Source organism: Netta rufina (assembly GCF_964035555.1).
Source record: "Netta rufina genome assembly, chromosome: 3".
Taxonomy (NCBI): Eukaryota; Metazoa; Chordata; class Aves; order Anseriformes; family Anatidae; genus Netta; species Netta rufina.
The window spans coordinates 25,142,488-25,168,800 of record NC_140125.1 but is presented as its reverse complement, the minus strand read 5'-3'; the positions used below and the strand labels follow the sequence as shown (position 1 = coordinate 25,168,800).

At 42.0% G+C, this 26,313-nt stretch overlaps 1 protein-coding gene across 1 annotated transcript; it reads left to right on the top strand.

Annotated features, from left to right (window-relative positions):
* Positions 1–83: 83 nt before the first annotated feature.
* Positions 84–25,920, top strand: DTL (denticleless E3 ubiquitin protein ligase homolog; the record flags this gene model as incomplete). Its single annotated transcript, XM_084283984.1, has 15 exons — positions 84–128; positions 267–387; positions 1,192–1,290; positions 1,630–1,691; positions 1,783–1,903; positions 2,375–2,440; positions 3,653–3,768; positions 4,705–4,778; positions 5,741–5,844; positions 6,826–6,930; positions 9,431–9,543; positions 13,773–13,862; positions 15,661–15,796; positions 19,833–20,677; positions 22,198–25,920. 15 exons carry the CDS (start codon positions 84–86, stop codon positions 22,264–22,266), a joined length of 2,166 nt encoding a protein of 721 aa, XP_084140110.1. The 3' UTR covers positions 22,267–25,920.
* Between the last annotated feature and the right edge of the window lie 393 nt (positions 25,921–26,313).

The window sequence follows — 26,313 nt, the reverse complement described above, 5'->3', positions numbered from 1 at the left end:
GCGGAGGAGGTTTTGGCGCGGCGCTTGGTGGCGGGAGTCGGCGCTGCTTGGCGGGAGGCCGCGCGCTTGGGCGCGTCTTGGCCATGCTGTGCCGGGCGCTGCTCCGCCGCGCCGCCGCCACCTCCGCCGTGCCGCCCCGTGAGTACCGCCGGGACCCCGCACCCCGAACCCCCCGACCCGGGGCTGTGCCCCTCTCGGGGCTCCCCTGACCCGCGTTCTCCGTGCCCCGCGTGGTCACGGGGCCGCCCGTCTCGTTTGCAGGTCAGCCCTCGGCGCTTCCCCTCCAGCATCTCCTCGACAGCTACGCGTGCCGCCGGGAGGATGACCACCTCTCCTACGGGGAAACGGGCATGCCGGTCCCGCCCTTCGGCTGCCGCTTCTCTGCAGGTACAGCTCCCTCCTGGGAGGCCGCTCTCGGCTGTGGGACCTGCCGCATGCCGTGCTTATCGGTACTGCTCCAAGGCTTGGCGTTGGAGTTGTGTGTTTCTGTGAGGGCGAAACTGTGTTTGCACCTGCATCCTATGTGTACTGCACCACAGTGCTCCTCTTTGTGCGAGCAGAAACGTTTCCTTACAGAAATGACCAAAAAGCACTTATTCCAATGGCTTTTGTGTTTTGGCTTTGTCTGTTTCAAGGTGCATCCTCTTGATGCAATATTTGACAAATAAGGCTTTGTTCAAAATATATAAGAGATGTAACAGGATGGAGAATAGTAAGTACAAATCAAAGAGGTGGATGTACGCCACTGGCACATGTGGAAGCTCCTAGACCTTTAGGACAATGATCTTTAGATCCTCCATGTGTACTACTCTAGTTCTCATGCCTTTCTCTAAGGCAGCTTGCTGCTTTTCCAACCCACATCCAAAGGACGTACTGGGTGTTGTGGAGGACAGGCCATAAAGATGGAGGAATGGAGCTATCATAACTGGTGAAAGATCTATTACTATAGAAGTTGCTCCTTGCCACTTGATTTCCCACTTGAAGAGTTTTTGAACGGAACATCCAGAAAGAAATGTGTGGCGATATTCCTGCATTTTTAAGTTCTAAATTGTTCTGTAAATGCTATTTATCCTTACAGTTGTCCTTTGGGTCATGTGCCCTGTTTGAGGTGCTTGTACTCCCATCACAAAGGAAGGGGAGTAATTTTGAGTCAGCCAAATAATAGACAAATAAACTTCAACCTCTTTTCAGCGCCAAACTTCGAGCATATACTGGCAGTTGCAAATGAAGAAGGATTTGTTAGACTGTATGATACCGAAGCTCAAACCACCAGCAAAGTGATCTTTAGAGGTAAGTCCCGTAACAGAATGTGATCTTCATTTGATGTGACAAGTATATGATTTGCTGGAATCCAAACAAACCTTTTGAAAGTTGATTAAACCCAAATGTGGGCATTACTTGTATCCTTTTGTATACATTGCTGAATCCTGTTTACAAAGCAGCTGTGTGAGTGTGCTCTTCGAAAAGCACGTGTAGGTGAATTGTTCTGTGTTGTTTTTTTACACCTAGGGCAAGCTGCTGACAAATAATGAGATTTCTGATTTCGATGTCTGATGTTCTTTATCTGTCTGCAAAATGTCATCATGCTGCAATGTACTGAACTAATCTTGGCTTTTGTTCTCTTGTTAGAATGGCAGGCTCACTCAAATGCTGTATTTGACCTTGCCTGGGTACCAGGAGAACACAGGATTGTAAGAAGTCTTTTTCCATCTACCTTTATTCTTAATGCTTTGGCAACTGCGTGCAGAAAATGACTAAAGTTTTTTATTCTTTCCTCTGAAGGTCACTGCTTCAGGAGACCAGACAGCCAAGGTGTGGGATGTGAGAGCTGGGGAGCTTCTTGGCATATGCAAAGGTCACCAGTGTAGCCTCAAGTCAGTCGCTTTCTCTAGATTTGAGAAAGGTAAATGTTGATATTCCTCGCTGTATTTTTTTCTTCTTCTTTCCCCCTAGTGCATCTATACTTATGGGGCTAAAAAGGGGTTTTGGAACCTGACAGTGACAAATAGCATGGGCAGGATGAACAGTGACTTAGCCAGTGAAGCAAAAGCAACTTTTTGGAACCTCACGGTGGTCTGATGCTGTCTGCCCTTTTCTGATCTTGGACAAGTTAGATGTGATGTCAAGACATGATATTGAAGTCACTTGGTCCTTACTTACATACATAAGCATGGAAATATTCTTCAGAAGCTGTTTTTTTTTTTTTTCTAGAATAGTAGTAAGGAAACCTCATGAAGAGTAAGGAAACTAATCAAAAAGCACAGCAGATGAATGACCTGAGTTTTCCTATTTCTAGGGCTATGGGCACATAGACGGCATTCAAGTTGTTAAATAATCACATTTGGAAGCTAATAGCTCTCTATTTCTCTCTCAGCTGTCTTCTGTACTGGAGGCAGAGATGGAAACATCATGGTTTGGGATACCAGATGCAGCAAGAAAGGTAACTGAACTTTAGATATGTATCAGAAAAGCTCGGTATCGTGTGCTAAACAGTTATTGAAAATGCTAGTTCAATAATTACATTTAATTATAATGTAGGCAACACGTCAGTAAGAGGGAGAAGATTATCAGATAATAGGGGACTGCTTTAGTACACCTAAAGGATGGAATAAGTATTTCTTCTGTGTCTAATATGTTGTTCCACTCTGTCTCAGATTTGCAGCTTGATCTACGCACTGTCCCGATAACACCCTATGCCTCAGTAAAGAGATAAGAGGGTTCAGAACATATCCTTGTGTACATATAATCAGAATACATCAGCTCTAAAATGGGCTGGCTGAGAGGGATTTGGCCAGAGCCATCTAGAGGGATGAAACAAAGCTGGGAAGTCTCCTGCCAGAGTAGGAAGGATGGCAGAAAGAGCAGAGCAGAGGACCTTGTGAGTTCCCACAATACTGAATGTATTCAGTATTGTACTGAATGTATTGTGGGAACACCTAAATGCAGGCTAAGCTGATTCTGCTCCTCTCTTCTTGCTTCTTAGAGCTTCTTCTTCCCTGCCAGGTCACACCCTTATACTTTTCCTCAGCTCGCTGCTCTGTCATTAGCAGTTTCCTGGCATGTGCTGCCAGAACATCTCACTGTTGTGTCTGTCTCAGGTTCCCTAGTTCTTGAGCCTGGTGACAGGGGGAAAAGGGAGGCTGCACCTGACTGGAGTGGAAGGTATAGTGAGGGGAAAAGGAGAGAATTAACTTTATAATAGTAAAGCAGTATAATTTTCATAAAGTGAGAACTAAAGGGCAAAAGGCTAAATAGAAAATCAGGAAATAAATTAGAAAGCACTGGAAGCGGTCCTGTAAGTGCAGTTTTGCTCAGGATGAAGTCAGCTGAACATTCAAGGTCAGGAGGCCTGCTGAAGAACAGACTGCGGGGTAATGATTTCTGAGGGCAGCCTTCCTGTGCCAGTGTTGGCTTCAGTGCCTGTGCTACATTGACCTCTGCATTTTTTTGCAGTATATGCTCCTGTTTCCTACTATGTTTTCATTAGTATTGTATGTAACTAACAGTTACTGCCTTTGGATATATTACTGATTTTAAAGGCTAGTCTCAGCCACTTTTTAGGATTTATTTCCAGGTCCTGCTTGTTTAATTAAAGTGGAGGCAAAAGTGTGTAGACATAGAAACTAACTGAAGTGTCTTTGATTTCTTTCAGATGGATTTTATAGGCAGGTGAATCAAATCAGTGGAGCACACAACGTGGTTGATAAGCAGACTCCTTCCAAGCTCAAGAAGAAGAGGCAGAACCTAAGAGGTCTTGCTCCCCTGGTGGTAGGTATCTGGTGGACAAGTGAAATGGGGGCCTCTGTTCTGGGAACAAGGTTATACATAGTAGACTTCCTAAACAATCACAGAATGGTTTGGGTTTGAAGGGACCTTAAAGATCACCTAATTCCAACCCCCACTTGCCATGGGCAGGGACACCCCACCAGACCCATAAGCACACATTGCTGGCTTTTGTTGAGCTTCTCATCAAACAATGCCCCTAAGTCCTTCTGAATGGTGAGAAGTATTTGGCTTGTTTTTGGTAAATGCTCCAAAGTATCTTAGAAGGTTTTTGTGTCATGGTCACTTGATATAGCTAAATTTAGATGTTGTTTATCTGTCTAACAACCCACGTGCCATCAAAACCATCTTTGTGTGAATACTGTGTGAAATTACTTCTTTTTCTAGAGAGGAAAGGAGTGGCCAGCATTTTTTTTTTCTGGGGGGGGAGGGAATAGGTAGAGTTCTATTTTTTTTTGTTTCCCCCCCTTAAGTCTGACTACAGAAATGACTGCCTCACCAGACTAAGAACTGGTCTTATTTAATCTATTAAGTCTTCATTGATGAAGACAGTTATCTTACCTCTGACCTGAAAGGTGCAATCCTAAACTACTGTCCAAATACTTAGAACTCACTGGCAATTTCACTGATGGGGTGGGGGAGTGTTGACAGGATTGTTGTCTGAAACGGCATCTGGTATTCCAGGTTTTCCTGCCTGTTGGGACCAGCTTGCTAGAAAGCACAAAGCTAATTCTGTTAGGAGAGAGCCCAAGATGCTCAAGCTAGTTTTAGAGCAAAACTCAGGCTGGCCTATGGCCAAGAGGAATGAGATTGTCTGGCTAAGAGGAGGTGCCCTCAATAATGTTCACTTAGCCTTGAAAGCAGCAAGATTTTTGCTAACCTTGGTAGCAAACAAAATTCCTTTTTATTTTTTCTTTTAAGGATTTCCAACAGAGTGTAACTGTGGTGCTGCTTCAGGATGAACATACTCTTATCTCTGCAGGAGCTGTTGATGGGTAAGGAAGGAGGATACTTGCTTTTCCATGCTATTCTGTGTGCTCTTAGTGGCACAAAAAGGTTGGAAGATTTCTTTTTTTCCCTAAGATCACACAGTGGCCCACAAAGCTACAATTACCTTTAGTTATAGTCAGCTGAGCTTGCTGCCAGCTTACATTGCCAGAGCTGAATGCTGCTTTTCTTCCTTACCCAAGATTGCAGCACTGGGACAAATTGTGCATATGTGGTAAATGTTCATTTTAGTGTTTTAGCTATGGGGCAGAATGAGAACAGTTCTTATCTCTGTCTGATCCTCATGGACCTATAGGACCACAAGCAAACAGACTATTGTTAGACAGGGAGCTGTTTTGGGATGTGAGTGGGTGTTCAGTGCCTGGATATGTGTGGGCATTTGAGAAAATGTTGCCTTGAGTTATAAAGAATGCATTCTTCTAGCTGCCAGATTTGTTGCAGCATCTTGGAGCGCAAGCAAAATGTCTCACTGATTATCATGGAGATTACATTCTCAGGTCTTGCTTCTTTAGGAGGCACCGTGTGGAGGCGTATTCTCCAGAGCCTTTCTGAGACAGATAATACTCTCTTGCCTATGGCTCAACAAGAGGCTTGATCCTGAAGAGAAAGAATAACTTTAAAAGACTTGATTTTTAAAATCATAACTGTCAGGAGTATAAAGGCATCCTTGTACTTTCCTTTTATTAGTTGAGGAAACTTGACTTGTGAGCTCATGTTGTAGGTTGTGTTAGTTACACAAGACAATGCTGCTTCCTCATCCATACCCGGCAGAATGATTGCTTTGCTTTCAGCACATCTCTGCTCTGTTTTTGCTCTGCTGTTCTACTTATTGCTGGGCACTCCTCAATAAGCAACCTGTCTTCCTGTGCTTATAGAAGGCTCTATCTGCATTGCAAAAGAAGTTTTTGACTGTTGACAAGTTAGAGACGTTTGTGCTTCTATATTTCAGCGTGATCAAAGTTTGGGACTTGCGCAAGAACTATGCTGCTTACCGTCAGGATCCGGTGCCTTTCAAGTCTTTCTGCTACCCCGGCACCAGTACTCGCAAACTGGGTAAGTTATTGGATAAGGCATTTACTAAATTTGCAAGGTGATTTTAAGAAGTACTGACAATGCTATCTCTTTTATTTTTAGACAAATATTGTTAAGACTGAGTTCAGCAGGATATTTTGATCACCAATACCAAATTTTCAAGTTGACAACTGAAAGTGCTCCACTTTTGTATCATTGCACCAATGATACAAATTTGCATGAGCTTCAGCAGTGTGTTCTCGGAACTGGAGATGAGGGAATAATAGAGCTCTGTAGGTGGAATTTAGCTAGCACTTTTGATGCATGAGTTGAAACTAGATTGAACTCTATTTGCATTGTATCTTTCAAAGACAACAGAAAGGGCTGTTTTTTAACATCATAACCTTAGTCAAGCAATAATTGAGGCTGTTTCTTATCAAAAATAAGTGTTTTTGTTCATGTTGCTCTATACTTAGCACCTTATGATGCTCTGATGCAACACAGTAATTGCTGATGACTTGTCAACTGTCCTGATGTGTTAGTACACGTAATGGTCAGTATAAGTCCCAAGGATGAGGGACGTCTTTGAGGAGCTGGTTATAAAATAACTTGTGTGCAGGAAGAGCTCTTCCTTGAAGCTAAATCACTAGCATATCAAAGGATGGCTTAAGCTACCAAAGCATGAGGACTTCTATTCACTTTCAACTTTTGTTTCCACAATTGGGTGTTCCTGCTATCCATTTGAAGCTATCAGATAAATTGCTTGCCTGCTCTGAAGATGGGAATTCTCTCTCAATAATGCCCTGAATACTCATGAGAAAATGTAGATATTGTTCTAGATGCTTTATTTCTACAGCAAGTGCCCTGTCAAACAAGTAAATCTTCCAATGATAATCTATCTTGCATAATAACATCCTTTCCAAATTTCCCTCTCTTGTAATTTCTTTGAGAATGCCTGCTGTCCAAACCAGTTTTTGGAGTTACTTCTTACAAATAAATTCTCTAAATTCTTCTTGTCTTTAGGATATTCTAGTCTAGTTTTGGATTCCACTGGTGCTAATCTCTTTGCTAACTGCACTGACGACAGTATCTACATGTTCAATATGACAAGTTTAAAGACCACTCCAGGTAAGAGTGATATCTGTGGTAATAACCTGTAAAAAGTAATGCTGTGTACAGTAAGCTTTCTGAGGTCATCCATGAGAGCAGGCATCTACTAAAATCAAACAGCCGGCTGGCTTGCTATAGTGTTACATGGATGCAGACTTCTGCTTCAAAATTGTTCTTATTCAACGATAAAAACAACTCTTCAAGCTACAGGTGATGTGGTGCTATAGATGCAAAAAGCTCACACCTAGCCCTTGGTGCTCACAGCACTTGCTGGAATCCTGGTGTAGCAGTTTTGTGGGGCAGTCCAGAGACAAGGAGCATGTTATGGACTGACATCTGGCAGTGTTAGCTAGATGTTACAGAGCATAGGAAGACAGGTTTCTACCTCATGCACTGTGACTTAAGCTTGAAGGCACAGAAAATCTATTTGATTCTCTTATGTCTGAAAGTACCTGGGAAAGAAGACACCCGTTGAATATTATACTTTTATATACTAATATTACAAGGACTTCATATTTAGTTTTAAACCATCATAAATAAAGATAGTAGCACAAAAACATGTAAGTGCAGATGCTGCTTCAACTAGACTGACACCAAGAGTAGTTTGCATATTGACTCTGGTTATCTTGCGAGGAATGGTTAGTGTCCACCTGCTGCTCACCTGAAGCAATCTTGAATCTTCTGCTTATGGTCAGTCTCTGATCTTTCAACTTTTAAGGTCTGAATCCATGTAAAGTGATCACCTATTATGTTGTACTCAGGTATTTTAAGGTGTCTGTTAAATTTAGCTTCTGCAGCAGTTTCTGGGAGAAAATATCCCCAGCATATTGATGCTTCTTTTTTTCTGTCATTTGCTTTCTCAACTTTTTAGATTCCTTCAGCTCTGCGTCTGTGACCTTTTTGTTGACAAGATGGGTCATAGACTTTGGTGCACTAAGCTTCTTTGTCATAGGCCAATGGCCGCTTCTTAGAAAGTGGCAAATCTTATTAGATGCATTCCAGACAGACGTATGATTTAGTTTCCATTGCCTTTTCTTAGTCTTCCAGTTAATTGAAACTAAGTGAACAATGTGTCCTTCTGTATGCTCTTCAGCAAGGCAGTCTGTTGGGTGGGAACGCTTCCAAAGCTGAGAAGTAGTGCAAGGATTAAATATTAATAGGTCAGTAGTTGATTTTAACCCTGGGTGTCACCACTGAGCTGTGGAAATTCTCCCACTGGTCCGTCCCCCTGCAAGAACGGGACAAAGCCCAGGACACCCCATCACCTGCCTCTGCATATAGCTGTTGCCTTCCGTTGACTTGTGTGTAGCAGATAAAACCTCGAGAGAAATCTTGATTCATCCAGCCAGCTGAAAAATGTGTGTGGCTTTTGGGGAATTGGCCAGGGAATGGTGTGCCGTGCCTCCCGCAGAGGGCAGCACGGGCCTGTGGTTGGCGTGAGGTGCCAGCGGGGACGCAGGGCCTCCAGCCTCGCTGGTCTTTATCCAGACGGCAGCAGCTCCGATCTAATATCAGGACGGCGTTAGCTGGAAGGGAGCCGTGAGGAAATCCTTCTGTAATAGGATTTGCCTGTAACCACTGCGCAGAAGGAGCCACAGGTTAAAATCAAAGCGTCTTGTGGGGTCTCACCACGTTTCAAAGAAAGCCAGAGGCAACCACATGTCCTCTGGTCTGTGGGTCACCTTCTTTGCCAAAAACACGATGGGAAAGAGTCTGAAAACCCTCTGACTGCTGACTGCCATTTTCTTGCTGCGCTCTTGTGGATCCTGCAACATTCACAGTGTCACCACTTCTGAGCGCCAGGGCCGGGCGAGGGTGTGCCAGCCCCACGTGGTGCTAAATCAGGAAACTTGCCCTTTCCACCCTGATAATGAGGCTGGGGTGCTCCACATCCACGTTCAGCTCCTGTGCTGGCCCTTGGCTCTTCCGGTGCTCGCAATAGGAAGAGCAGCAGCTATTTGGGGCCTCGAGGTGAAGCATTACGGGGACGTTAAATATAGATGTCTGACGAGTGTAGCTGACACGGCGGACGTTTTGCTGACGAAACGGAGATGCTGGCAGCCAGAGAAAGGAGTAGCAAATGCTCTGGTTGCTTCAGCGGAAGCATTTTGTGCGACTGTCCTTGTTAATGTAGTGGGACTGGTGGCTGTGGCACTGGGAAGAGGGGGTGAGGAGCCATAACCAGAGCATTGGGGTAGCCCACATGATGTCTTGGCTCTGCTTGTATTGTAACCAGGCCAAAGCTTTAATAAACCTGCCACTGCTTTCTAATGCTGTGTAGAGAGCCGTTCAGGTAAACCTGCTTCGTATCAGGAGCTATGAGGGCTGCTGTTGAATGATGCTTCCTGCTACCTGCCGGCTGGAGCTCGGAGCCCTAGAGCAAGGGAGCAGTACAACCACTTTCTCTAAAGGATACGTGGCTGGGCAGGAAAAGCCTGTAAGATCAGCCCTGCTTATGCAACCAACCCCACAGCTGTGCGCTGAGTGGTGTTTTTACTTTCACTGTTTTTTCTCACAGTGGCGGTTTTCAGCGGACACCAGAACTCCAGCTTTTACATCAAATCTAGTACTAGCCCAGATGACCAGTTCCTGGTGAGCGGCTCGAGTGACTGCAACGCGTACATCTGGAAGGTGAGACGCTTGGGAGAAACCCAAGGGAGCGGGCCTGCCCAGGCTGGCTGCCCAGAAGTGCTCTGCTCTTTCGTTTCATTTGCTTTTCATGTTCATGTAGGACACTCCCTGCCTCCCACTCCTACTTAAAGCAGCGTGGGGTTAGCTCCTGGCATGTTGTGCCCAGAGCATGTTGCTGTCCAGGCTAGATGTAGCTAATGTGAAGCAGAGCTAACCTCCTGCCATCAATACATCTCTCATCACTGCTGCTTATTGCAAGTTGCCGATTGTAATCTGGTTTTAATGGGCATTACAGTCCTCTTTCAATCCTGTTGATTTAGGCAACTGTGACAAGTAGACAGTTCTTGGTTCATATTTAGCAATGGAGCATATTAGGGGGAAAAAACACACACACACACACACAAAAACAATTGTTTTAAAGGGCACACTTCCCCACCCCCCTTTTCTAGCTCTTGCTGCAGATTTAGCTTTTTCTCATACTTAATTTGCAGTAGTTAAAGCCTTTGTATTACAGCGAGGGCTCAGCCAGAGCCTTCAGCAAAATTCCAAAGCACTGTCTGACAGCTGAGAGGCTTAGTCACTTGGCATCTTGTGCTGACGTGTAGGAAATGCAAATGTCACAAAGTTAATAGCAGGGACCTCAGAATAAGGCGTGCTTCAAGTTCTGTTCTCCATAGTTTACAGCTGTACAGGAATAGAGTAGACTTCCTATCTCAAGTAGAGTAGACAGAAGCTGCAGGTGACTGCTCACTTCAGGTTCTGGGTAATTTTAGGGACTATTGAATTGTTTGCCCTGTTCACAATGAATTTGAAAGTAAAATAGAAAGGTGAGAGAAGAGGGTTACCCTTTTGTGGTTTGAGCATGTAGTCCCTTTGATTGTGAGAACACTTCTTGTAAGTAGCTAGGTTGCTTACTCAGAAGTAGCAGGAGTGCAGTAGCATGGCCAGTTCCATGTCAAGGAGTGTAATTTTAGCCTTCCTTAGTTCTTTGCAAGTTCTGCAAAAATACCTGTGGAAAATTGGGCTGTGCATCCTGCATTCATGTGTTTTGGCTTTTTTGTGGAAAAGTGGCTGGAACTGGGTCAAGAGCATTCAAGGATGTCATAACATCTCCATGTTTATGCAAATATATTTAAAAGCTATTTGCATACAGGAGGCTTCTATTGCTGTCACATGTGGGTGACAGATCATATTACATACTTATCAAATAAGTAATCGGGTAATCACTTTTCTTTTATTCCCATAGGCATGTTAGAAAGAGGAACCTTCAGCAAAACTTGGTCTCTTTCTCAGATCTGTCATATGCAGAGGCTTCTTAATTTGTCTTAAATGTTGGAAGACTTTACTGACATTGAAACGTGTGTATCTTTTAATGGGATGAGGACTTAGAGTACTGTGAAAATATATGCTTAGATATTTCGTGAACAGTTACCAGGTAATGTTGGAAAGAACTTAATGAAGTGTGCTCTTTCCATATCTAGAGAGGAATAAAAGGCAGACCAAGACCTTATCAAGGAATAAAAGACAGAACAAGACATTGTCCACCTAGATTATTTCTTTGAGGAACTTTGGAAGCAATGCCAAGCTGTGCTTGGGTCAGCAGTTCCCAGGAAATACTGTGGCTAGAAGGTATTGCTGACAAGAGTGCTGTTTCAGTCTGCTTCCGTGTATAACATCACTTTCAGACAATGAACATTCACTTTATTGTGTTGGGTTGTTTTTTTTTTAATTATTAATCTGTCAGTTAATGAACTGACTCAAACAACCCTAAGATCATAAAAGCCAGAGAGCAGAGAAGTTTCTGTCTGCAGAAATGGTATCTAGCTGAGCTACCTCCCTGGTAATAAACAATATACTTCATAGATATACACTTCCATGGCTCCATTATCCTTCAATATAACTATATTAAGCTACCCTTTGGTCTGTCTTTCCCAGTATTGGAATGTATGTGCTTTTGTATCATTAAGCATAAAACTATACACACCATTTTATGCTGATAATGGATGCAACAGCTGTTCAATGAGTAGAGTAATAAAGTCTCACTTCCTAGGTTTCTCTGTTTCTTAACCTTTCCACAATAGCTCTGACTTCCCCAACGATATCCTGTCAAATCAGGCAAAAAGCAGCATGGGCTGTGGCTAATCTTGACTTAAAATGCACAGGCTGGCCAACTGTCTTCTGCCAAATGCAATGGACAGGGCTGCAGTTCTGCCTGCCTTGCTCCATGGGAACACTGGCTGCATGCTCCATCTCATCAGCATGAAGCTGTTCCAAGATCTCTGCCCTCCTTTGGGTGTGGACCTGCTGAGCAATTTCAGCCAAAGGTTGAAGTAGACAGATGGGTCCCCTTGCTGCAGAAGCCACCCTTCCTTAGGAAGCAGGGCTAAAAATGAGGGTTTCTGGACTCTAAATACATCAGCATTCCAGGGAAATAAGGAAATACAAAACTCTTGCTAATGCATTTTTTTTCTAGCACCCAAGTATGGGTGGTGTAGGTTGGCCTCCTCCTTGTTCATATTCTAATGAATGCATCCTATCCTACTTTAGTACACAGTAATGTAAATTGGGTGTAATTGGTTTAATTTACACCACTGCAGTGTAAAACCAGTTTGGTCCAGCAAGAGTTATTCTCTTCCTCTGCTTTCCTTTCAGCAGTCAGTGACTACTAGTGACTACTCAGTCTGTTATGTGTGCATTGCAAGACTTCTATCAGTAAATGAAGGTGTTCTCTGCACCTCTGTTGATTATTCCCTAAATAGGCATTTAGTTTCCATGATATTGCTTATTTTGGCAGAGAAGGAATAATCTGAACAAGGCATTTAGTGGATATTTAGTCAGTGATTGCCTCTGCTATGTCGGGGAGAAAATATGGCCTGTTATGAAGAACCTGATTTTTCTCACAATATCACAACAAGTTACAAGATTCAGAAGCTGGATATTCAATTACAATTCTACAGGGTGCTATAGGAGGTGATCCACAAGGGAAAAAATAATAAAAACAAGACCAAAAACTTTCTGCGTAAGTCAGAAGCCTTCCCAGATGTTTTGCATCTTTCTTTGAAATCTGTATGTAACATCTACTCTTTTTCCCACACAGTAAAGGATCAGTTCATTCACTTAGTCATGTATGCAAATCCTCCTTATAAATCCCCCTTATAATATCACGTCAATAATGGTGACTCATAGATCTGGAATGGATTGTCTGCTGAAAGCATGCAAAGCTTGGATGTAATCTGTGTGTGCATGTTTGTGTGTTTTCTTCCTTGGACCACCTAATGCTAACTTCGGCTGTATCTATCACATGAGCTGTGATTGAAGAGCAATAATAATATGGATTAATAATAAAAATTAGAAAGATTTCTGAACGGTTAAAGAGAAACAGGGTTTGAGTTTAATGGGTATTTGTGCTATAGGGAGCACTTTTGTGAACTCTTAAGAGGCTTTGTGGTCCAGTTGGTTGGCTGGAAGAGGTTCAGACATTTGGCAGCCACGCAAATACCAGTTCTAAAGCCAGTGAAGATTCATCTATTGAACTTCTGGTGGTGTGTTGTTTTTTTTTTGTTAAACCTTATGTGGTAGGGACATTTGCAGAATAGCAGCAGAACGTATTTACCTATTCGCAATGTGCTTCCCAAACTTTTAAGCATCTTACCTAGAACAGATAGTTTCTTAACATAGTAAAACACTCGTGTGGTGTGTTGGGTTGACAGCTCTGGTAGAAATCCCACGTGCAGCAGGAGTTAAGCAAGTGTTTCCAGGCAAGTCTGTACCTCTCAGTGCTGGCCAGCTACTTCAGCTCTAGAGATGAAATACAAACTGATTCTCAGAGCTCTGTCAGTCCATGTCTCTCAGAAGAGATTGCCAACAGTACGTGATGTGGGGATGCTCTGTGGGGAAGGAAGAGCATTAAGACATCTCTGGTTAGTCCACGAGGTGGTGAAGTAAACTCTGGTCTTACTCTACATGGTCTACTGAACAGGCAACAACTCCTCAGGCAGCCAGTGCCAAAAAGAAGTCTTGGAAGTAAGGAACAGGGATTTAGGTCTGGGTTCACCTCTCAGCTGCAATGGACTATGATTACAGGCAGGAAGCATTTAACTTACCTGTCTGATATGGGAAAGACAAAGTATTTGCATGCTTCACAGGTGGGCTGTGGAGGCCCTTCTCAGTGGTGTATATTAGGCTATGGGTCTTGTGATTTTATACTTATTTTCCTATGGAATTTACAGGTTTCTGAACCCAGCCTGCCTCCAAGGATACTTGTTGGTCACTCTCAAGAGGTTACTTCCATTGCTTGGTGTCCTTCAGACTTCACTAAGGTTTGTTTTCTGAAAAATTGTCTTCCCTATGAAACAATAGATGTAATGTGACAATATTTGCTTTTCAAAATTGCGGCAATATTTGTTGATTTGGAAGGAAGTTCTTAGTTAATAATTTCTAAAAACGTTCATTTGGGAGGAGGGGGTGGGCAGTAAACCAAGCTTGTTGCATGAGTACAAGTATCAGAAATTTTTCTTTTTTTTTTTTTTTAAATAATTTGGGCTATTTGATAAGACCTAGCAAATTGCAAATGAACAAAGACTTCTCCTAATGAGAGGTTGGTACACTACTTGTGAGTGGCAAAATTGTGAAACCATGTCATCAGGGCTTTCAAAAGCCAAAAGCTTGCTTTGTGGCTCCATATTTACGTGTCTGACCACTGATACATCTGTCAGTCTTGTACAGAGTGGTAAGAAATTTTGAATGCCCTCTAAAAAACGCATGGACTCTTTTATTGTGACTTTTTTCAAGATCTGAGCTGATTTTTGACAAATATTTGTGTGTAGATGCAAAAACCTGCAGTTGATGTTTATGTCAGTTATTATGCCCCAAGTATCACTAGAAGGAAGGGAATTAACAGAGGAAGCTGGTTTAAGTGACTAGCCTAGCTCAAAATGAGAAGTAACTCTGAAAAATCCTAGACAGTATCCTAATAATAGAGTTTCTTGCATCCCATAGGTATGCAAGTCAGCCACTTTACTTAGCTTTCACTGCAGCACCAGGTGTTCAGAAAAACTTTACAATATAGGAGAGTGGGAGTCTTGCAGACAGACACGGAGAATTATTCTAGCTGTATAAGATGCAGAAGAATATGTGAATTTGTATTTTGGATAAAATCTCTGGTCTGCATGGCCCACCATCCTGATCATTATGATTTGGAAATGCAGAGCAATGCAGCCTTTTAAAATCTATACCAACACAATTGAAAAGTAGTTACCTGCCTTACAGACTGAAGCATGGAGAGAAGTGAAAACGTGATGCTAAGAGAGATCAGTAAGCTGGTTGAAGTGATTTGAGAGGCCAAGATGCTTTCTGGGGTTGCAATATTGGTGTCACAGGTCACAGTATAGACACTTTCCCGTCCACATTACTATAAACTTTGGCCACAGCATTTCCTTCTTTCTAGGGATTCCCAGGTGGGTCACCAGATAACCTGTCCAAAGAAAGCCATAAAAGCGTGGCTTAGGTAGGTGCTGCTGCTCATTTGAAATAACTTCTGCAGATCATTTTGGAACACACAGAGCCACAGCAGGAATCTAGGTGAATGTTTCTAGCAGAATTGGTTTCTCTGCCAGACATCTGAGTCTGCAGAGATAGCACTTAAGGCTGGTGCAACAGCCTTCCAGTGTCACCTTCTCAGTGTGCTGCGAATGTCTGTCCCCCAGCAGAAAAGGTCCTGAATGACAGAGACAGACCTAGATGCAGAAGCAAGAAGCAGCATGTCTGCTTTTGGCTACTGAGTGGTGGAAATAGCAAATTATGCACTGGCCCTTCCTGAGCAGGCTGTTCTGTTACAGAGCTGTGCAAGGCCAAGGGTTACTGGTGGCTGGGATTTCTCTAGCAAAAAGAATTGAAGGCTTTATGCCTGAGAGGCAGCCTTCCCCTTTAAAGCAAACATTTGTCAATGGTACAATAATGAAATAGAGTTGAGTTGTTTCATTTGCTTTATGGGTAAATCTTGTCCCCTTGCCAACCAGATTTCACCCTGCATTCATACTGGCTTGGTGTGTTGGGTGTAGCTGTCCTAGGTCATGTTGCAGTGCCCCAGGGATTGCAACAAACGCACTTATATTGCAGATTGCCACGTGCTCTGATGACAACACTGTGAGAATTTGGCGCCTACAACACTGTCCTGAGGAGGAGAAGTCAGCGTCCAGTAAAACCAACTTGGTGGGCTGGGCCACACAGAAGAAAACAGAACAACGTGGAGCAGGTAAGGCCCCTGTGATATCTTGCTCTTCAGCAGGGCTTCTGAAATTTGGCTGTTTACCAACAAAAACCCTCTTACTCTTCCCTTTTTTTTTCTTTCTTTCTTTTTTCTTTTTGTGTTAGCCAGTAGTTCATATAGCCAGCCAGACACTTCTACGTGTAAATACTTTTACTGCCACCAAGATGAGCTGGCTGCAGTAGCTTACAGTATGATGAAGTTTGCATGACCAGCCTGCAAAGTAAATATTTATTAATATAGCTTGTCAGGCAGCCAGGTCTTCAGTGGGCATCAGCAGGGTTTGATAAGTGAACAGCCAAAGGAGATGCCGTGTGCATGGACTTCTTCAGCTGGCAGAGCTGGAACCCAGAATCACTTGCTTCAGAGCTGCTTTCGTACATCTCCAGCTAAAGAGGGTTTGGTTATTAGCTGTAGCAAGTCAAATTTTTTTTTAATTTCAAATAATAACAGAGAGCAGTAAGATCATATGCTTTTTCCAGTTCCTATTTTACCAAGTAAAGGGCTGATGGCACAGTCTGGAAACTCTGAATTGTTTCCTTCTGCCCAGCAGTTGAACTCTGGTCAGTCGTCTTTGCTGATATTAATATTACATCTTTCTTTAGCTTTGTGCAGTGGGACTGACTGTCCGTACAGACAAATGGCACTTAGTCAAAGGACTTCAAGAATGCATGTAGACAATCACAATGTGATCAAATTGTTCCAAAATTAATCAATAGCATTCATCAATTCAAATGCAATACCTGTCTACAAAGCCTAAGTGATCAGACAAACCTTGCAACATGCTTTCAAATCTAGCAAGCAGATCTGGCCTATATCACACTTAAGAATGCCTAAGGTTGGTCTAAATGATCATAATATGTACATCTGAAGAATTATCAGGAAAAATCAGCTCAATGTCTCTAATGTAGCCTTGATTGTGAATTGCTGTTTCTCTCTGGAGGAGAAGCTACTCACTGGACAGTACCTAGAACAAAAAGAAAGGAGCCCTGGGTCATAGCACTGCTTTGACTTGTGTAAAATTTGCATTTTGTTACAGCAGAGTGGGTGAAAGGAGAATAACAACCCCCTCCCCTGAGTGAAATAGGATGAGCTTCACTGTAACGTAGCTCAGGAACTAAGAATAAAATAGCTTTTTAGCAGCTGTTGGTGTGACTTCCTGTGTTCCACCTATCTTTCCTAGCCACTTTGCAAATGAATTTCACCTTGGCTAACGTAAATAAAGGCTGAAGGTCTCCAAATCCCACTAATGGGATAACGTTACATCTAACCTTTTGCCAGTGAGTAAGTCTTGCAGGAAGTTTGCAGGACAATAGTAGGGAGGGTGCCAGGTCTGCTCTGTAGTTGGTAAACGGCTTGTGTGTACATGCACACAGAGAGGGCTGAAAAATACACTTCGTGTATTTTATAGAAGTAAGCATGAGTCTAGTGTATAAGCCTAAAACCTGAACTAATTTGTACACTAAAATTTTACAAGTCAGCTTTGGCAATTTTACTGGAAAAATAGCTTATTTCTCATTGTTCTTACTGCATTAAAGCAACACAGGAGGGAAAAGGAAGTACACAGACACTGCAAGCACAACAGCAGGCTTCCTGCTGACCTTGGCTCTTGAGCACAAAGCACGTGCTGTTGGAATATAGGAGTTATCTGCAGAGATTGATTCGGCACTGGCAACTAAGTACTATTTCAGACTTGCTGGGATGAGATCTAGGTAGTTCTCTACCTATTTATGTGGAACAAGTTGTGAGGCTGAGGTTGTGTATTAACTGTTGACCTATATCATGAAGTGTAGCAAGCAATTTCCTTTTCTTTGGAAACTGTTTTTGTGGCTACCCTAAGTTGCACTACTTTCTCTTTGCTTTTGTGAAACCAAACTTGTGGAGTGGGCCTGTACCTGAAAAAACTGTGAGTCTTAAATCTGGAGGTTCGTAATACCACTTTAGAGCATTTGTAGCAGAGAAGGTAGAAAACATCTCAAATACCTGCATTGGTGTTATGCAAATTGATTGCAGGTATTTAAAGTATGCACAAGCATGCAACACTCTGTGGAGCAGCAGCATGAATGGAAACAGCCTGGAACTGAGTAGAAGCCTGAATAATGCATGCAGTTTTAGTAAAAAAAACCTCGTGTTGATTTTCTTTATCTCAGGTTTTGGGGATGTAGCTAGTTTGCTTCCCGTCTGACTCTCAGGACAGCTTTTTTTTTTTTTTTTTTTTTTGCTTATCTGCTGTCTCCACAGTATAACTCTCAGATTGGTTTGAGACTAAGAATACTCATACCCAGGTAGTCATGCTACATTTATATCTGCCATATGAATTTGTAGGTGGTCATTATGGATTGAGAACTGCTGAGCTTACTTCTTCTCTTCTAGTAGCTTAAATTTTTAAATACAACAAATTCCCCAGCTTAAATATTATTGTTTTGTAAGTGCTCATTAAAGTAAAGATTAAGAGAACCAATCTTGGCAGTCACTTTCTCCTAGTCCATGCTGATGTAAATTATTATGAGGTAGCACACTTTATCGGGAAAGCCTTTAATTCTGTTTATGCTTTAAGGTGATTTGTAGTGGGATCCATTAATATGGGGTCCTGGTATGGTGCACCAGTACTTGAATTTTAAAGGGCTAGATAATGCAGTAAAAGGAGAGATCAAAAGAGGTTTATTAGGGTATGTAATCAAAGAGTTGTGTAGGTGATCACTTGACATGTTATTTGTCAGACAGCCTAGAGACCTGAAGAAAATGGCAGGTTATTCACAGAAGACTTCTCATTGTCCTAATGAAGTGCTTTACAGTACAGCAGCTAATGTTGAGAATTAAGAGTTCAGATTAAACCTCTGGAATACAGAAAACATTTAGAGCTCTTGTGCTTGGTAGTGGAAATGCCTGGGGTAACTCATGTGCTCTCCTACTTAATTGGATCACCTCAAGTTAGATGAATGAGAAAGCAGGCATCTAAAGGACCTGTGAATGTGGTCTCTGGAGGGTGCCATAAAAAAAAAAATCTCCAATGTTGCTGCAGATTGAGATCTTTTCTATATATTATTCCCACTGTCACTACTGAAATCCTCATGAGGTCCTGAGTGTAAACATACATATGACTACCATTTTAATAAGCTGGGCGTTCAGAAACTTAAGCTGGGGATTCAGGAAAAAAAAGGAGTATGGGATTTTTACATCTTGACTAGTGAGCTCAAATGCCATTGTGACATATTTGTTTGGGGATCATTTATTTTAAAGAAATAACAACTACAGTGACAGATTTTATTTTCTTTGGAACTGAAGTTCTTGTTCAGGAGGTGAAGAACTTCTCTCATTTCCCTGGGTGTGGTAAAAATTTACCAACTTCATGCTAATACAGCACTGCAGAAAGTTCTCTCTGAAAAGGACGAGAGGAGGATGTCCTTTCCCATTCTCGCATTTTTTTTATCTTAAAAATATGCAACTATTAACACATGACTATCAGCATTATTCATTTGTGAAGGTATTGTAGCACAAAGTTTCTGTGGTATTATAATTAGCCTTGGGACCTTCTTACAGTACCTTTGTTCCTTAACTCTGTCATGGCGCCATTAACGACTGTACGGGTGACCAGCTGCAGGTAGGGGCCCAACCTTGTTCTCAGACAGCTTCCCAAAACAGATCTGTCTGGACCAAGCCATTGCAAAGCTGCCAGCAAGGCTAGATAAACTTAGAAAATTCAAGATCTGTTTTGCCTATCCATCAGTCCCTCAGCTATAGCTTAAGTAAGGATTCTAGTTTTAGAAGGAATATGAATAAAAGTCAGACATTAAACCACTGTACTGTATTATACTTAGCCATATGATAACGGATTTTAAATAGAATTTGTATCAGTTTAACTGAAATAAGAAGCATCTATGCAATCTGTAGTTCAGCAGAGTATGTCTGAGAAGCAGGGTGAGTGCTGAATCCATCCCCTGCCTGGAAGGGGCGTTTATGAAAGGTCTGCCTTTCATCTGCTGTTCTATGTTCCTCATTAGACTACTTATTTCTCCTCTACCAGGATCACCAGTCAGCCTACAGAATACTCCTGCCAAGGCTGTCACAGTGGGCAATCCGTGTGTTTCCTCACCACGTCCAGCTGCCTGTGCTCCCAGTAATTCTGGAGACCTTCCTCTTTCTACAAACACTCCAACAGTCTCCCTCAAAACCCAAATTGCTGCAGCCTGCACACCAGCAAAACGGACTGGAGCCAGCCCATGCGCTTCTCCCAAACCTGTGACTTCCTCCAAAATGTCCATTAAACACTGGGTTACCAGGACTCCCTCCTCTTCTCCTCCAGAAGTGGGGAAAAAGGCTCTTTCTCCTAGAAAAGCCCTGGCAGAAGTCACACAAGGTCTCCTGGAAACATCTAGCACTCCTAAAGCACCACACTCACAGGTTGAAAAGCGTGCCAAGAGGAGGCTCGACTGCAGCAAGGAAGGCGATGTGAGACAGAAGTGTCTGCAGGCCTGTAGCTGTGTGACTGAACTGGACCGTGTGGCTAAAAAGTCCAAGCTAAATTTGTGTCACTTGGCTGCAGAGCAGAAAGCTTGTGATGAAGGCTCTCTAAGTCTGGCTGACCTGGATAATGAGCAAGAAGGCTCTAGCCACAGCCCAAAAGAGCCTTCTCTTTCTGGAAGCCGTATTAATCCATCCGGTGTTCAAACTTCCCCTCTTCCTTTCCAATCTCCATGTGGAAAAGGCACGGATGTGGTAGACAAGGAGAATAGTTCACCTGAACGGAAAAACTGGCTGTCTGCTCTGGGAGAGAAGCTACGGACTGGCAAAACTGGCAGCCCCCCGTCATCTTGCAGTCCCAGTGCAAAACGACAGGATGCTGCAGCAGTGGCCACCTCACCGAAAAATGTAAGTGGGACAGTCAGGGACAGTGGTAATGAAAGACACTCCCCTTTCTGCGCATGGTTAGCTCTCTTCCACCCAGGCATTCAAAGAATTATCTGATTACGGACAAAAGAGATGATTTCTGGCCTAATAAGCTAGATACATTAATGCTGTTATCTACTAATCCCCTCTGTGCAGGAAGAGAATTCTTAGGATGGTGTTGTCCATCCTTTGAAAGGAACTTAGAGCACACAGGAGCTCAAAAATCCTCATAGTCCCCAGCTGGATGTTTGAAGGATGTAGCTGTCATCTGTAATGCAGCTCTTCTCTAAGAAGCACAGTAATGACAGCACCTTTCCTGGCAGATCTGTTGTTTATGAGTTCACAGTCACATCTGCCTATTTACGTTACTGGAAAGACATGTTAGCATTGGAAGAAAGAGCTAAATTTTATTCTAGCCCAGGTAGCAAAAGAATTTGTTACTTATCTTAAAACTCTGGACTAAATAATTCCTTCGGTTCATTCTACCAAAAACTATCAGAAAACAAAGAAATTGCAAAAGAGACAGAGGACAGGATTTGACCTACATAATCCTACTTTTGATGTACAAGAAGCCTGGCACTGAGCTCATATTAGGATCTGGAAGTTAAGCTTATAAAGCAGCTAAAAAAGTTGGTGTGAGGGCTTGAGGATTTAGCACGCATACTGAAAAATGATAATTACATTTTTTAAAAACAAACCAAACTTTTCTCTTCTCTGAAACTGGACTCAACGTCCAACAGTTTCTTTGACTAAGTCTTATTTCAGTAAATGTCAGGTAAATTTTCAGTTGTCACATTTTAGTTGTGCTCTCAATTGAACATCTGATGCTAGACGTTGTTGCCGAGTTTAAGGCTCATTTTAGTGAAGTATCTCACATCTTAACTGATTTCACCTCTTCCAGCATTTCTACCAGATGTGAGGTGGGGAAGCCACCACTCCTTAGGTTATGTGTAGCAGTTGAACTCTTCATGTTATTGTTGTGCCAAGAAAACTTGGTTATAGTAAACCTACAAGTACTTATAGTACGGGTTTAAATACAAGATGTAAAGATTTGCCCTGGAGAGAGATTACTGTTCAGCAATCACCTGTCCTGCCCATTATGCTCTAGTTCAAACTTTGTGCTCATGGCCTGTGCTGTGCCCAAGGCTTGCCAAGGTGCCTGGAGTAGCAGCAGCGCTCATTGACCTGTTACATCTTGGGGATCTGCAGCCCTGTAATCTGCAGTAGGGAAGCTGGAGCTGCAGCCAGGGTGCATTTCCTACAGCAGTAAGGCAACCCCAGCTTTTAGCCAGTGTTTCCTGTGGGTGGTAAGCCTCTTATCTGTGAGACAAACAGATTACTATAAAGAACCTTTCATTTGCTATCTTACTCGGTAAGCTAAACAAACCGGAGCGATGATGGAGGGGAGACTTTAAGACTCCTGCAGCATGAGAACTGTTAACCAAGAAACGTTTCTTATTGGTTTTGTGGTTTGTTTGTTGTGTTGTTGTTTTTTTTTCTAGGCTGTAACCACTCCATCTTCCATGAGGAAGATCTGCACATACTTCCACAGAAAGCCACAGAATGACTGAAGCAGTGTGTGGCAGTTGCACCTGATGGATGTTGACACTGTGGTATTGAGACCAGATTTAGCAGCGCTGCCAGAGCAACGTGCTGGGATTACACAGTTTGTTTTCAGACCTCAGTAAACTTGGGTTTTTACTCTCCTCTTTTTAAAGCCATTAACATTTGAAATCAACCAAGCGTGGAAAATTATCATAATACTTAGACTCATGGTTTCTTAATTGCTTCAGCTGATGGATCTTATTTTGTAAAGAAAACAGAGTATTTTTTACATGGCAACTGTTACAGTCCAAATTGAGCAACAGCTCTGCTGTGCATTGTTGACAGGCACATGAAGCTTGTCTTTTAATGTTACTAATCTGCTGTTGAAATTTTCTCTGCTTAAAGAGTACTGCGTGAAGCACTGCAGAAAAGTAAGTGTTGTGTGTCAAGAAGCCTGTGCTGGAGGTAGAGCTGAGCCACTTCATGCTGAATGGCACTTCCAGTTATTCCTCTTGTACAGCAACAACAACCGAGCAAGGAAGTTATGAAAGTGTAAATAATACATAAGACTTTCAAATGCCCTTGTATCCATCTCCATCCAATGGCACAGCTTATGATACTCCAAGAGGAGAGAGAGTATAATCAAGTACTTAATACCTGTACTCCTTTTACCACCCCCTTCCTTCTCCAAGTCTGAAAACTTCTGTATTTACTAACTTAGCTGGCTGTAGGACCATCAGCACTACAGCTGTTGAGACCAACAGCTTGTCGCTTCTCCGAAATAAAATATTGGCAAGATGTGTTACAAAAGTTAGTTTAATCTGTCCCAAATAGTGCTCCATAACAGCTGGTTGCTCAGCAACTTCTTACAGATTCAGCCTGCAGCAAAGGCATTAATAACTGCTTGTAAAATACCTTTATAACACTTATAATACAGTATTTATAAAATAATACCTTGTAAATTAGGGGGCACTTCACATCTTAGAAAGCACTTCACAGCGTTTACATATTAATGTTTTATATGCTTTCCCATCTGTAAGTCATCACTGATGCTGATAGAACAAGGTCAGTAGCTGAAATGAGATCCCTGTCCTGCTGGCTAATGATAATAACCTTGTGGTCATGGTTTCCAGAGAGGTGGTTAGTAAAAGATCTGTATCTTAGATTGGAGCATTTACTCTGTCTTCTGGTATGATGGTTCCTATGAACTTAAATAAATAAACAGCACCTCAGAATCCCTATTAAGTCTTTATATTGCAAAAGTATTGAGGTATCTGATGGGGATGTGCTCCAACTAACTGATGTTTTCTGTCTGAAAATTTCAGACCTACTTTACAGCATCATTGAATTACTATGGTAGTTGAAAGGGATTAGAAGAAAACATGCTGGTTTTCTTCTAATCTTCAGATATATTTTGCTGTGGATTGTATTTTGCAAGGAAGTAAAATACATGAAAGAACTGGCTTCTGTGAAAGGTCTCTTGTAGTTACAAAGCAAAAATAAATGGGTAACGTAATTTAAAGGAGGAAAAAAAAAAAACAACAAAAACAAAACAACATCAAGTCATCATCAAGTTGAAGCTTTTAGCAGGAGCACTCAGGTACATGTAGGTACCAGAACAACTTCCTCTTGTTTATTGAATTACAACCCATCATCCTGTGACCTTTGAGGAGATGTCATTAAGTTGGAAGAAAGTGGGAAAGGCAATGTAGTGCTTTGGGCATTTTTTGGTAGTTTTTTTAAAGAAAAAAATAATTTTTAAATTGATTATCTGAACAGATAATAGCTTGAGTAAAATGGGAATAAAAATCTATTAGTTTAATATTAACCTACTTCTGGATATTGAGCTGTATAGGTGAAAGTAGCAAAAATATAACAAGGCAATCTGGTAGGTTTGTGATTAAATTCTGTCTGAACTGTAATTAATCAGAGCAACTGCGTAGGGTTCAACCTGCCTTGCCTACAGCCAGTGTTCCATAACAGGTTGCAGAATAAGGAGATAAGGACCCTCTTGAAGTATATGAGTGTCTTGTCAGCCATTTCAACAGCAATAGGATTTCATGTTCCACCATATCTTTCACAATATTTTCATCCTCCAGGAATGTTCTACACTCAAAGTATTATCTCCTGTATCTTGTAAATGACTACCTAGAGATGATTTACACTAAAGGTTGTTCATTCCAGTGGTAACCATTAGTGCAGATGGGAGATTTTCACTTTCTAAACAGTACCTGTTTAGCAGGATAACTTGTTCTTCGGAACATAGGCTGTAATTCCTGTCACCTTAAGGTGCGGAAGCCTGGTTCAGAGCCTAGGAGAAGTAACTGAAGCTCATATTTTTCCATGTCAAAATGCCTTGATCTTGTGACAGAGTCATGATTGCAGGAGCATCAAATCACTGAAACAAATCATATGTCAAGTGGTTTAAGGTAACAGGTGCTGTCTTTACCTGAGACACTTGTTGAACTAAGCACCAAGGGCTATGCCTTCAAGGAACTAAGCTCTTGTTTTGAGCTAGCAAGCTACATCTCTGAATCATCTTTCCTTCTAAAGGACTGACAGAAATTCTGTACTCCATGATTGCTTCTTTTGAAATATTATTCCCCAAACCCCATATGTATGTCAATCCCATCTTATGCAGGTTTTATTTTGCAGGTTTTCCATGCAGAAGATACTTCTTACCGATGTCTTTCTCCTCAGTGTTTACCTTCTAATTGCCAAGTGGGATTTGGGAATGACCAGGGCTGCTTATGATAGTACCCTTTCCAATAGTTGTTACTAATGCTATGTTGAAAGTTAAGCCTGGCACTGCTCAGCTCTGAGCAGTCAACCAGTTTAGCTTACTATAAGTTTTACTGGCTGGCAGTGGCTTTGAGCTAGCCTGGCTTGACAAAACTGAAGAGATGCTTGGTCAGCTGGCTTTGGCAAGTATTTCTTCTGGTAACAGTGCCTACTTAAGAATCTCTTGGGGAAGCTAACTACAAAGAAAACCAAAAATTGAATTGCCACAGTTCCCTGACTTGGTAGATAGCTATATAAAAACCATTGAGGCGATGGAAGTGAGGATTTGCGGACACCGTTGCCCACTAAGAGGACTGTTCCATCAAACTATTTCTTGAAGTGTAGAGTTGGTAACTTCTTGTTGGCCAGGGACTGCTAAAGTCTTCCTTTGGCACAGCTGGCCATGGCTGAAATCTGGATTTCTTACCTTCATACCACCCTGTAGACTGATCTACAAAGGTTGATGGAAAATACACTATTGTGCCATAGAAAAAAGGTTCTAGGTGCTCTCTGTGTGTGGTATAGAATTTCTTAATCTTTGTTTAGAAATAGATGTATTTCAGCTAGGAATTTACCAAAAGTGTTTGGTAGCTGCCTAGAACTGTCCCAATACTCAAGGGTTTATATATAGGCCTTGCATCCAGAATGTCTTTTAAAGACATCCCTCAAGGTCAGGTATTAAGACTTTTTTTGTAGCCAATACTGGTTTGGCAGTAAATGGAAAACAGTGTTTGGACCATCTTCAGGTCCATGACAATCAAATTTCATTCTTCCTTTCTGAAGCTGACCTAAACAGTTTTCAACTTACTTGGAAATTATCACACTTTGTTTCTCTATGTTTTGTTGATAACAGTTAACTCAATGGCTTGCAATCTTTTGTTCTCTGTGACTCATCTGTGACCCAGTCCACAATAAATAAAATACATTCTGCTCCTATATGGTATCCTTCTTGGGCTGACTTTCAAAAACCATCTTTAACCACAACCAAGTGCTCCATCTGCACTGCACAAAATACCAAACGTGCTGGAAAGCAAGGAAATGGAGAAAGCAACCAAGGAGCCCATATATAGTTTATTATAAAATAGCTTAACAAGAAACATTTCATGTCAATTGTTTTATAGAAATATGTGCTCTGTTACTAGGAAAGCATGAAGCTGAAAGGACAAAGCAAAATTAAAGCCAATGATTACCTTTCGTTTTTAAGCCTCAAATTGGTTTATTTATTTTTAAATCAGAACAAGCAACTTTCCACCCTAATTTGAGCCTTATGGGAAAATTTTAGGAACTACAAG